Here is a 12,307-nt window from a genome sequence, read left to right as displayed (position 1 = left end):
ACCTCGCGATGTGTTGGTGGAAGTTTGTGGTGAGAGTGGACGATTGGTACTCCCGTTTAAATAGAGACCTGGCAGCCACAGAAAGAGGCTAAGGTATTGCAGTCCTTGAAATGGAAAGAGCGAGACCACTGGAGGCTTCTCTTTCCTGCTTTATCTTTAAGATCTTCGACATGAAGATTTGAAGACTTTGAGTTGGGAAGGCACAAGGGAATACTAAGAACGCCTCTTCTTTGCTGGTTTATGAGCAGACACCATTATTCCGCGATGCTTAAGCGGCAGCTATAGTCTACGAAAGAGGCAGCTTTTATTCGACTGCTTGTTTCTTAGTGATTAGGTGAGTTGTGCGCCTACACCAATGTGCTTATCGACAGAATCCAAACAATTAGTCTCAAGATTGGATCGGATTCTGCGACTTCCTTTTTGGACATTGTCCTCTCCAGGGGTGCCTGCCGCAAGGATCCGAAGCTGGTGATGTTTCGGTGTGCCCTTCGGTGAGCTCGGTCAGCCCACACCGCCTTCGGCAGAACGCAAAATCTCCACTAAAAAATTGACCGTCGCTCGAACCCCACATGGATTTTTCCCATGCGCCCGCGACCAAAAGCCGGTCCTCTTCTCCCAACACCACCGTCAATTGACGACCACACAATCCACCCCCCCAAACACCGCCACCATGTCAAAATCAAGCAAGAATGGCAAGATCACCGACTCGCGGTTCTCCAGCTTCGAGACCGACCCGCGCTTCCGCCTGCCCTCGAAGAAGCAAACAAAGACCAAGATCGACAAGCGCTTCGCCGGCGTGCTGAAGGACGACGCCTTCACGGCCACCGCAAAGGTCGATCGCTACGGCCGCAAGATCAAGTCCGACTCGAAGAAGAAGGCGCTGCAACGGCTCTACGAGGCGGAAGATGACGAGGAGGAGGACGAGGAAGAGGAGGAGGGTGGTGATATGGAGGTGGACGCCGACGACGTGGTGCAGCGCGAGCTGGCCAAGGCGGATGCAAAGTACGACCCTGCGCGTGGCGGCGGCTTCAGCGAGTCCGAGTCAGAATCGGAGTCGTCGGACGACGATGATGACGAGGAGGAGGCGGAGGTTGTCGCGGACCCGAAGGCGTCCATGTCGCGGCTGCGCGACGAGCAGGCCGAAGTCGAGGACGGCGAGGTCACGACGCGGATAGCGATTGTCAACCTCGACTGGGACAACATCAAATCGGCAGATCTTTTTGCGCTATTTACGAGTTTCCTGCCGTCGACCGGCGGGCGGATCGAGAAGGTGGCCATCTACCCCAGCGAGTTCGGCAAGGAGCGCATGCAGAGGGAAGAGCTTGAGGGTCCCCCGAAAGAGATTTTCAAGAGCGACAGTGATGAGGAGAGCGAGGAGGAGGAGGACGAGGCGATCAAGAAGGAGCTGCTGGAGGAGGGCGACGCCGAGGACTTTGACAGCGACGCGCTGCGTAAGTACCAGCTCGACCGGCTGAGGTATTACTACGCCGTCATGACGTGCTCGGACAAGGCGACCGCGCAGAAGGTGTACGAGGCGACCGACGGCACCGAGTACCAGTCCTCGTCCAACTTCCTCGACCTGCGCTTCGTGCCCGACGACGTTACCTTTGACGACGAGCCGAGGGATGAGTGCGACAAGATGCCGGAGGGATACAAGCCCGTCGAGTTCACCACCGACGCGCTGCAGCACTCCAAGGTCAAGCTTACCTGGGACGTCAACCCCGACGACGCGGCGCGCAAGGCGTCCATCAACCGCGCCTTCACCGGCAGCCGTGCCCAGCTCGAGGAGAACGATCTGAAGGCGTACCTTGCCAGCGACAGCGAAGACGATGGAGAGTCTCTTGCCGGTGTCGAGGAGGAGAATGAAGAGGAGGCCGAAGAGAAGGAGGAGGAGCCCAAGCTTTCCAAGAAGGAGCTCCAACGCCGCAAGATGAGAGCGATGCTCGGCCTCGGCGCGGAGGAGGAGAAGAAGTCCAAGGACGCCCCCGTAGGCGACATGGAGATCACCTTCACGCCCGCGCTCACAGAAACCAAAAAGGAAAAGAAGGAGGGCGAGGAGGAGACCACAATCGAGAAGTACAAGCGCAAGGAGCGCGAACGCAAGGAGAAGAAGCGCGAGATCGCCAAGGCCAAGCGCGGGGGCGCAGAGACCGAGTCAGACGTCGAGGTCGAAGAAGCCGCACCCGCCGTCGGCGAGGAGGACCTCGGCTTCGACGACCCCTTCTTCACGACCGAGGAGCCGCCTAAGAAGACCAAGACCTCGCTCCGCAAGGAGGAGCGCCTGGCCAAGCGCGCGGCGCGCGAGGCCGAGGAGAAGGCGTCCGCCGAGCAGAAGGCGCAGCTGAAGCTGCTCATGGCCGACGACGGCGACGAGGCGGGCGAGCACCTGGACCACTTCGACATGAACGAGATCCTCAAGGCGGAGAAGGCGAAGAAGAAGAAGGGCAAGGGCAAGAACAAGAAGGGCAAGAAGGCCGGCGGCGATGACGACGACGACAAGGTCGGTCTGCAGGAGGGCTTCAAGATCAACGTGGACGACGACCGTTTCAAGGCTGTCTTCGAGAGCCACGAGTATGCCATCGACCCGAGCAACCCCAAGTTCAAGAAGACCGAGGCGATGCAGACTCTGCTCGAGGAGGGCAGGAAGAAGAGAAAGGTTGGCGATGACGAGGCGCCTGCGGAGAGGAGCGGGAAGAAGGCGAAGAAGGAGAGCAAGGGTGGTGACGCGGAGCTGAGCGGACTTGTTGCGAGTGTTAAGAGGAAGGCCAAGGCTGGTAAGAAGTAAAGGATGATGTTGGAGGTCTCTTGTTTCGTGCTTATTTGAGGCGTGTGGTCATACCCTAGATGGATCCTAAAAGTTACTGGAATGTATAAAAGCACATGGTCATAATGCACAGCTGTTAAAGGTGATGATCTGGTTTGTGATGCTTCCGACGCTATGCTGCCAATGGGTATCCTATATTAACAAACGCTTTTAGACAAAAGTCTGACAGAAACCTGAACTCCCAACTTTCAAAACATGTTGCTGTGCCGCTCCAAAGGTGACATGATTCCAACACCGAACGTCCGAGACATGGTATTTGTTTTCCTACACAGAACATCTGTCAGCTCATTGAGGCCTTCAGTGCTCGAGGAAGAACCGGGCTGCGCTAGGTCCCATTAAAGCGCGTGAATCTACCCGCACCCTCATCAAGGACTCGAAGCAAGTCTTTGTGACATTCCAGGCATACAGAGTACGGTCCCTAGGCAAGACCTGGTGTCTAGCCCTTTCGATCACCTCTGGCATTGTTGGCCGAATATCGAGGCTGTTCCTGGGAGAGTCTTTGAACCTCACCTGAATCGGGTTCGTTGCATCTCGGGTGGGTCATTGCGAGCATCAGAGGGCCGGCGCTGGAATGCTTCATCTTGGTCGGCCTGAGCCTCCCTGGGCTCCTCTTCTGGGCTGTCCGTCACAGGCTCATCTTCTGGGTCATCGGCCATGGGCTCATCGTCGTCATCATCCCCATTCGGTTCATCCCTGGCATCATCACCCCCGGGCTTATCCTCGTCGTCAACCTCCTCGGGCTCATCTTCTGAGTAGTCTTCTTCGCTCCAATATGCAGCATTCTGATCGTTGGGATGGATTGAATCAATACGATGGGGATAGGGCTAGAAGAGTTCATGTGGTCGTTAGTCTTGAAATATAGACGTGAAGATACCACAAACTCACATTCCACCGCCGACTTTGCCCTCCAACCCGCCTGCGACGCTCTCGATCCCGTTGCTGATTTGCTCTTCTAGCACCGGGAGTGGGTGACCCTGGCGAGGATGAGTTTTGCTGCCAGGATGTATGCGAGGGCGGCGGAGTCCCAGGGCGGTTAGGCGAATCAGAGTTTTCTCCAGCAACGTTCGGAGTCCGGGGAGGAATGTGAGTCGGAGGATCCTGTCGCTGATGCTGAGGAAGAGGTGGAAGCTCTGGGGAACGAGACGGAGAATGGTACGGATGAGTGGGAGTGGATGGGTGCTCCGGGATGGTAGACAGAGCGCGAGACGGAGGACGAGGCGTAGGTTGGTGTGTCTCACGAACTTCGTCACGAACCCAATCTCCAGGAACATGGGGTGGAAGTTCCGGAGAAGAAGACTTAGGAGCCTCTTGACGAAGACAAGTAAACGAGCCAGAGGTAAGACCAGACTGAAGCTGCCCAGCATTTGGAATATCCGCGGAATTCGGGCGAGGTGGGCGTTCAGGAGTTGGTGACTGGGGAGGAATGCGACTTAATCCAATCCGGTCTTGTTGGTGAGGAGCCCATGGAGGCTCTGGGTACAAAGTCGAGACCGGAGGAGGAGGAGTAGATGGCTGCTTCGGGGACAGAATCGGAGACGGAGTAGAAGGAGTGGATGAGCGCTCTGAGATAGGAGACAGATTCCGAGACGGAGGAAGCGGTATATGACGAGCAACATCCAGGCATGGGTAAGTCGACAAATTTCGAGGAATGTGAAGTGGAAGTGTCGGAGAAGGAGGGAGAGGAGGAGGTTGATGAGAACGAGTAGAAGAATCAGGGGGAACGCCTGAAGGCTGAGATTGACGCTGCTCGGGAGTTGGGACATCCGCGGGATCCGGGCGAGGAGGGCCTTCGGGAGCTGTTCCAGGTTGAGGCCGGCGAGGCGGAAGAGGAGGGGGGTTCTCCTTCTTGCCAAAAAGGTATTCCATCCAAGTATCGGGGCCTTGAGACTGAGGATCCACGCGTGGTCCTCCACTGGATTCGCCGGTATCTGGGTCCCAATTGTTGTTCTGCTCGTTTCTCCCGTACTGAGCACTCATGTGCCACCAAAGAAGTGGGATTATGATGAAACCAGCTCCAGCGCAACCACAATAGAAAGCTGGCCATATATATCTTTCTAGGGCTGATGAGGGAGCCATGGCGATGCTGAGAGATGTATGTGTTATGAATGAGTGTATGACGGATGGATGTTGCTGCTCGGATGATGATGTCGAGTCGAGTGAGGTGGAAGTTTGACGATGTTGACGAAGATAAAAGCATGGTAAAGGAGGCAGTATGAAGGGAGGAGCCTGGCTGGACTTTCTACATGGGATGTTATATAGTGTTGGGTAGTCACGATGGGGGAGGGTAGGTGTCATTGGCATCCAGGGGCAACCACTACCCATTCTCAGTTGCCAAGTCAGTTCACCAAAACCACACGAGGAAGTAGACATTGCGCATAAGGGAAAGAACCCCCCAATTCTTAGTGAGCAGACACAGTTGCTATAACTTTTGTTTATCATGAATCTTCAAAGACATTAATATTCTATCCTTTATCGGACAGTAGCACCCTTCAAGCTGGGAACAGTGCAGACACCACCAGACTCGGTGACCAGTCTGCCAACACCCTCCTTGCCAAGCTCCTTGACAACAGCGGCGTCAAAGGCGACCTCGAGGTTGTCGGTGGTGGTGAATCCAGGCTGGAACATCTCCCAGATCTTCTTCTTGGGGTTCAGAACACCCTCAGGCTCGCCCTTCCAGCCCTCGAAAAAGACGCGCTCGCCAGCCTTGGCGTCAGCGGGGGGAGCAGCAAGCTCAACGGGGCCCTTGTGGTCGTCGACCTCGCCCTCCTTGAGCTTAGGAGAGGCGGCGAGAACCATGGCGCAGGACTTGATGCCGCGCATCTTGACGGGCTTGAGGTTGGCAACGACGACGACCTTGCGACCCTGCATCTCCTCGAGGGGAACGAGACCGTTCAGACCAGAGCAGACAGTACGGCAGACCTGGCCCTCGTACTCGGAGGTGTCGTCGTTGGGCTTGTCGCCCATGGCGATGGTGGAAACGTAGAGGGAATCAGCCTCGGGGTGCTTGATAGCCTTGAGAATGTGACCGACACGGAGGTCGATGAGAGCGGGAGACAGAGGGGCAGCAGGAGCAGGGGCCTTCTGGGGCTTGGGCTCCTTGGCCTTCTTCTCCTTCTTGGGCTTGCCCTCGCCGGCGCCGACAGCAGCCTTGACCTTGTCCTTGGCCTCGGTGACGGCCTCCTTAACCTTCTCGCCAGCGCTCTTGTCCTTGGGCTCCTTGGTGCGGTCGGGGAGAGCGGTCTCCTTCCCACCAGCAGCAGCGGCCGCAGCAGCCTTCTCCTTCTTGAGGCGCTCCTTCTCGGCCTTGGCATCGACGGGGGGCTTCACGTAAAGAACCTCATCAAGGTTGACGGAGACCTTCTCCTCGGACTTGACATCGGCGGCGAAGGCGGGGTAGTTCTGGACGAAGTCGAGGTGACGGACAATGTTGGGGTAGCCCTTCTCGCCGGTGCGCTGCTCGGGAGACCACTTGGCGACAAGGGGGCGAACGGCGGAGTAGAGGGCGGTGTCGGCCTTGCTGGGCTTGGTGCCGAGAAGGGTGGTTCGGGTGCTCAGGTGGGAGTTGACGGTGTCGAGGATCGGGGACGCATCGTCACCAGTGGCCTGCTGGAGGCGGGTGGCGGTGGTGAGCCATTGCTGGATCTCAGTCTCCTCGTTGGGAGTGAAAGAGGTGTTGGAGACCATTCTTGCGAAGCGGAAGGGGTATGCGCTGCGAGTGATGGGTCGTAGTACGCGGAGGGAGTTCATGAGTCGAAGGGCGAGGAGGGGTACAGTCAGGAATCACAGAATTTTAGTGTGGTTTTGGCGGGGTAACACGGACAGGCGCTGCGACTGCCCCTCCAAATTCATCTGACTTGCCTGATTGGTTAGGCAGGCCTGACTCACCTCGCTCTTCCTCGGTGAGCCTCGGTGTACGCTTCCCGGTGTCTTTTCTTTTTCAGCAGAATTTTCTCAATGCCACCCTCCCCTGCTCATAGTCAAGTTCAGCTGGACAAGCATCATGGTGAAAGCGCTGAGCTTGCTTCTTTGTCAGTTGCCCATGGGGACTATGCATTGTTCATTGGAAGAGTCGTTGCTTTCAAGCTCGTCGTCCTGTCTCAATGCGAGTAACAACCAACATCTTGCAGAGGTCAATCGGCACCGGGATGCTTCTTTTTTTTTTGAATCGACGCAGTAAAACAAGACCCCGATCTCTGTCCCGATCTTCCCGGACACCGATGGCCCGATGAATGACGATAGTGTCTGGACAAAGCGACCAGGGTCTTAATTAGTTCAGTGACACGGAGTCACATGACTCCGCCTTTGTCTCGCGTCCGCGCGCGTCCTGAATTTTGCCCCCGGATCGCGCCTTCCCATTGACAGGACCCTGGACCTTCCTGCCATTCATCTTTCCTCCTCGCCCCCCTTTCTTTCCATTTGACCTCTCGAAAACCTGGAATCCCTTTCCAGACTCGTATCCTTGTATCTCGACCCTCCTTTCCCTCAATTTTGGCTCATTGTATCCTCAATTGCCTCTTTCCTCAGCCAGATTTTGCTGCCGCTGCGGCGCACGAACCACCTCAATTTAGCGTTGCACCTGCAGCTTCGTCATCGATTTGATTGGCACCTCCTGCCTTTTCCCTTTTCTTGAGCAACAACGACCACCAGCAACTCGGCCAGCAGAGGCTTCTGCAACTCCGCAGTCATGAGCTCTTCACCAGCGTCAGACGTAGAGTCTGTCCTCTCAAAGACTTCCAGACCCTACACTAGCGCTCCATCCTCACCCCCGAGAGAGGGCTCCGTGGAAGCGATTGACAGCGATTTTCAACGCATGATCGACGAGGAAGAGAAAGTCAGAGTCACCAACGATGCTGCCGAGAAGAAACGAAAAGCTGCACTTCTTGCCAAGCGCCGCAAGAAGAAGAAGGTCGAATTCACCAAGGAGGAGAGAGAAAAGAAGGCCAAAGAGCTAGATGACCTTCTCGCTAAGTCTGCGGCCTTCTCGGACATCTTGACAAAGAAGACCGAGGTTCTGGGTCGAGTTGGTTCCAGCTTGGAGGGAGAGACTCTAGGAGCCCACGACTTGACCATGGCTGCGCAACCGAAGATTATGAAGGGGGGAACCATGAGAGACTATCAGCTCGAGGGGTTGACATGGATGTATGAGGTGTGCCTTCAAGGCATGTCCGGAATCTTGGCCGATGAGATGGGTCTAGGTAAGTGATATACCCCAGCGTGTGCAAAGGTGGTCAGGCACTGACAATTTACAGGCAAGACTGTCCAGACCATCTCACTCATCGCCAAGCTCCGAGAGGAAGATTACCTCGGCCCTCATCTCATTGTTGCCCCTTTGAGCACGCTTTCAAATTGGATGGATGAGTTTGAGAAGTGGTGCCCTGAGATCCCGGTCGTTCTGTATCACGGCGACCCTAAGAATCGAGAACGTGTCATGAAGGACCAGATCGCCAAGCACTACGTTAAGAACCAGCCAACGAAGCGATTTCCCGTCGTCTGCACTTCCTACGAGATGGTCCTGAGAGAGAAGGCTGCCCTGTCCAAGTTCAACTGGGCCTTTATTATCATCGTACGTCTTTGCGTCCACCAGGTCTGATAGGTGTGGATCACTGACTGTTGTCTAGGATGAAGGTCATCGCATGAAGAACTTCGAGTCGAAGCTTTTCCAAGAGCTCGAGAACTTCCGCTCAGCCACAAGGTTGCTCATCACTGGAACGCCTCTGCAGAACAACCTCAAAGAGCTGTGGGCGCTGCTTCACTTCTTGCTCCCGGGCATCTTCAAGGAATGGGAAGTCTTCGAGAGCTGGTTTGACTTCGACGATCTGCAGGACGAAGAAGGCACGGAAGAATTCATCGCGGACCGCAAAAACCAGGAGATCATCAAGAAGATCCACGTCATCCTGCAACCGCTTCTCCTTCGTCGAGTCAAGGCAGATGTCGCGGCCTACTTGCCCAAGAAGCGGGAGTACATCCTCTTTGCTCCCATGACAAAGGAGCAAACGGACATGTACAACGCGATCCAGGATAAGAAGGTCGACACCCGCACTTTCCTCGAGAACAAGGTCGTCGAGCGCCTCACCGCAGTGAACAAGTCTACCCCAAGCTCCCGCGAAGGAAGCGTCCGTCCGAAAGTCAAGGCAGAGGAGGAAACGCCGGCAAAGAAGCTCGAGATCCCCATCCGCAACAGCCCTAGAAAGGCCAAGTCGGAGGCCGCTTCGGAGCCCAAGAAGACGAACGCATTTTCGGCGATGATGAACAGGGCTAGAAGCTCTTCATCCAAGCCCAAGGATGTCGCCAAGGAGACGCCCGTTAAGACCGCGTCTCGTTCAAGTTCCAAGCGCAAGAACCCACCCACTGCCGAGACTCCTGAACCAAAGAGCGCCAAGTCATCACGTCAATCCACCCCCTCTGTGACTAGCCGAGGCCGCGTTACCAGAGGTCGTCGCCGCTACGCCGAGACTGATGCCGACGATGAGGACAAGCTCTCTGATGACGAGTTCGAGGCTCGATTGGTCAAAGAGGCCGAGGAAGACGAGAAGGATGAAGATGATGTTGTCTTGTCTGCGGAAGACCAGTACAATAAGAGTATCACGGAGCACGCGAAAAAGGAGCTGGCGACCAAGAAGCTGGGCAACCCGATCATGCAGTTGCGCCTGGTTTGCAACAGCCCGCACAACTTCTTCGATCCCTGGAGCTACGAAGGCGCGCCTCCTGTCGATGAGAGCATCGTCACGGCCTCTGGAAAGATGTTGCTTCTTGACAGACTTCTCCCTACGCTATTTGAGAAAGACCACAAGGTCCTGATTTTTTCCCAGTTCAAGACGCAACTGGACATTCTCCAAGACTATTGCGAGTTGCGCAAGTGGAATGTCTGCCGCCTTGATGGTTCAGTCAGCCAGGAAAGCCGTCGCGACCAGATTAAGGAATTCAACGAGAACCCCGAGTTCAGAATCTTCCTGCTTTCGACCCGCGCAGGTGGCCAGGGCATCAACCTCGCCAGCGCCGATACTGTCATCCTCTTCGACTCTGACTGGAACCCCCAACAAGACCTCCAAGCCCAGGACCGATGTCATCGCATTGGCCAGACTCGCCCTGTCATTGTCTACCGCCTTGCGACCAAGGGAACCGTGGAGGAGGAGCTGTTGTTGAGCGCAGACGCTAAGCGCCGCTTGGAGAAGCTTGTCATCAAGAAGGGAAACTTCAAGTCGATGGGCCAGAAGATGGATCTGAAGGAAGATCTCGACGAAAAGACTCTCAAGACATTGTTGCTCAAGGATGGCCAAGTATTCAAGTACTCGGGCTCTCACGAAATTCTGAGCGACAAAGATCTTGATGTTCTTTGCGATAGGTAAGATGATCGCTGGTCTTTGGTAAGAAACATCATGCTAACATCTGTACAGGAGCGACGCAGCATATGATAGGGCCGCCGAGGGCTCCGGCAACGCCGATGGCTACAAGGTCATCGAGACTGGCACCGATGGCATCACGATCGCCGGCCAGGCCAACGCATAATTTGGTTCAACAGATGACATATGCTTGCCCGATCTCGGCAACTCGTCCCTCTCGACTTTCCGATATTGTTTTACTATGGGCTTTGGAGTATGGCTAAGGATTTCGAACCGATGTCTCTAGACATAAAGAGAGTGTGTGGATAGCGAGACTTGATATTTGCTTAGTTGTGCCCAAGCGTGGCATTGGATGGTTTGAAAGACGGACGGCCACAAGCATTGGAATTGTGTGTCCTAGACGTGGCATGCTTCCCTCGAGGAGCACCTACTACTCTTGTGTTTCTCCCAACAGGGATTGGAGTTGTATACCCAGAAATGATAAAATGACTTGGTTGATCTACTCATTTACTACATCACGTTACAATCAGACATCAGATGTGTCGCGAAAAAGTTACGGGCTAACCTTACGAGTTTATCCAGGCGGGTGAGGAACGACAACAGGGGGCGACGACGAAGGGGACGACGACGATAGAGACGATGACAACGGGCCCGGAATGCAAAGCTCTACATGAATCTCATTGAGGTTTAATAGAAGAATACTCACAATCGAATAACATTTCACTCAATCCAGCTGACGGTCTGCCATCTCTTCGTCCCCCCATATAACCCCTTCTCGACCACCATTCGTTCCAGCCAATAGCCAACGGCAAAGATCTGGTCCCCGATGTCCATAAGCAAGCTCGAAAGCACGCGCGCCACGGCTCTCTGCAAATACGCCCGATACGTTTCGACAAAGATGGCGTAAAGGATGACGCAGTACCCTGCCATGGCCAGCCACACCGCAAACACCAAATACTTACTCTCCGACCGTAGGACCTTGCGGTCGATCCCGTCGCATATCGTTACCGGCGCGGCGAGTAGGAACGTCCTCAACCGCCTCAAGAACCCCTGTATCAACGCAGCCGGGCCTTCCTGGAGAATGTCAGCAGCCCACCACACGCCCTCGGAGACCTTCCCAACAACCCAGACAAGCAAACCAAAAACGCCGGGCAAAACCAACTTCAGGCTCAAACTAAGAAGCAGCGGAACATGCCACACACCGATCCAGAAGCCGTACAAGTGCGCGAGCTCGTCGAGCTGCCGGTTGTGCGGATTCAGCCACCAGCACACGTAGATGGGGCCGCAGAGGTTGGGCAGCAGGAAGAACCCGCCGAGGTAGGCGTCGAGGAGGAGGCGGTTGATGCGGCCGATGCGCTCGCAGCTCTCGTGCTGGCGGAGCTTGCGGAGGTGCGCGCGCAGGCCGGTGGCGCGGATGAGGATGTAGGCGTTGAGCCAGAGGGTGATGTAGATGGAGGCGGTGGAGATGAGGTGATATGCGGCGGAAATGTCGGAGCGGTAGAACCAGCGCTCAAGGGGGCGGGAGGGGAGGGAGGTAAGGTAGGTTAGCGCGCGTATTCCATAGTGGAGATGGGTGAGCATGGTGACTCTGGGGGTTGGAGGGTTTCGGAAGAGATGTTGGTTTGGCTTGCTAGATCTTGGTACAGCAATTCGTGACGTAGCCGAGATAGGGACATATGGTTTGCTGCAAAGAGCCCAGATGGAGCCATGCTCTCTTAAGGTAAGACGCCACAAAGAATGCCATTTCAGCTTGTGTTGATGTCTGTGTAAATGGTTGTTGTCTGTATGGTCAAGACAAAGCAAGATAAGTGGTCGATCAGCACAACAACGGTGTTTCTTTTGTTGTTGAAAACCCCTTGTTCGTAGATTTTCTAACTTGTAGACAGATCTGAACAATATTAGTTGGGGAAGCAGGAGCATAGCCTTCTCGTAGGCTAATGGCCATTAATTAGGCAGCTGCTTCGTATGAGCAGACGAGACGGTCTCTCGGAGTCCTTACGGGCAATGCGGGAGATGCGGCCGCAGCGGCCGCAAAGTCCGAGCCCCGGAATTGAACCCGCCTTCAGATGTAGCCCATCAGCCAACGTCCTGTCCGACTTGTACACAACCGTCAGGGGCATAGGTTACTGATGAAAAACTGACA

The 12,307-nt window shown here is 55.3% G+C and overlaps 5 protein-coding genes across 5 annotated transcripts; 2 read left to right on the top strand and 3 right to left on the bottom strand.

Moving 5' to 3' along the window:
• Positions 1-670: 670 nt before the first annotated feature.
• Positions 671-2,785, top strand: GCG54_00008559 (Pre-rRNA-processing protein ESF1; the record flags this gene model as incomplete). The annotated part of the gene is made up of 1 exon (XM_045408523.1): positions 671-2,785. One exon carries the CDS (start codon positions 671-673, stop codon positions 2,783-2,785), a length of 2,115 nt encoding a protein of 704 aa, XP_045256730.1.
• A 545-nt stretch (positions 2,786-3,330) lies between these two features.
• On the bottom strand, positions 3,331-4,900 carry GCG54_00008558 (uncharacterized protein; the record flags this gene model as incomplete). Its single annotated transcript, XM_045408522.1, has 2 exons — positions 3,331-3,648; positions 3,710-4,900. The coding sequence occupies 2 exons, from the start codon at positions 4,898-4,900 to the stop codon at positions 3,331-3,333; spliced, it is 1,509 nt and encodes a 502-aa protein (XP_045256729.1).
• A 393-nt stretch (positions 4,901-5,293) lies between these two features.
• GCG54_00008557 (tRNA-aminoacylation cofactor ARC1) lies at positions 5,294-6,571 on the bottom strand (the record flags this gene model as incomplete). Its single annotated transcript, XM_045408521.1, has 1 exon — positions 5,294-6,571. The coding sequence occupies one exon, from the start codon at positions 6,569-6,571 to the stop codon at positions 5,294-5,296; it is 1,278 nt and encodes a 425-aa protein (XP_045256728.1).
• Positions 6,572-7,508: 937 nt separating this feature from the next.
• GCG54_00008556 (Lymphoid-specific helicase) lies at positions 7,509-10,330 on the top strand (the record flags this gene model as incomplete). The annotated part of the gene is made up of 4 exons (XM_045408520.1): positions 7,509-8,019; positions 8,074-8,387; positions 8,443-10,166; positions 10,219-10,330. The coding sequence occupies 4 exons, from the start codon at positions 7,509-7,511 to the stop codon at positions 10,328-10,330; spliced, it is 2,661 nt and encodes an 886-aa protein (XP_045256727.1).
• Positions 10,331-10,884: 554 nt separating this feature from the next.
• Positions 10,885-11,745, bottom strand: GCG54_00008555 (uncharacterized protein; the record flags this gene model as incomplete). Its single annotated transcript, XM_045408519.1, has 1 exon — positions 10,885-11,745. The coding sequence occupies one exon, from the start codon at positions 11,743-11,745 to the stop codon at positions 10,885-10,887; it is 861 nt and encodes a 286-aa protein (XP_045256726.1).
• Between the last annotated feature and the right edge of the window lie 562 nt (positions 11,746-12,307).

This window comes from Colletotrichum gloeosporioides (assembly GCF_011800055.1).
Source record: "Colletotrichum gloeosporioides strain Lc1 chromosome Unknown consensus_113, whole genome shotgun sequence".
In the NCBI taxonomy this organism is placed as follows: Eukaryota; Fungi; Ascomycota; class Sordariomycetes; order Glomerellales; family Glomerellaceae; genus Colletotrichum; species Colletotrichum gloeosporioides.
This window is presented reverse-complemented; position numbering and strand designations above follow the sequence as displayed.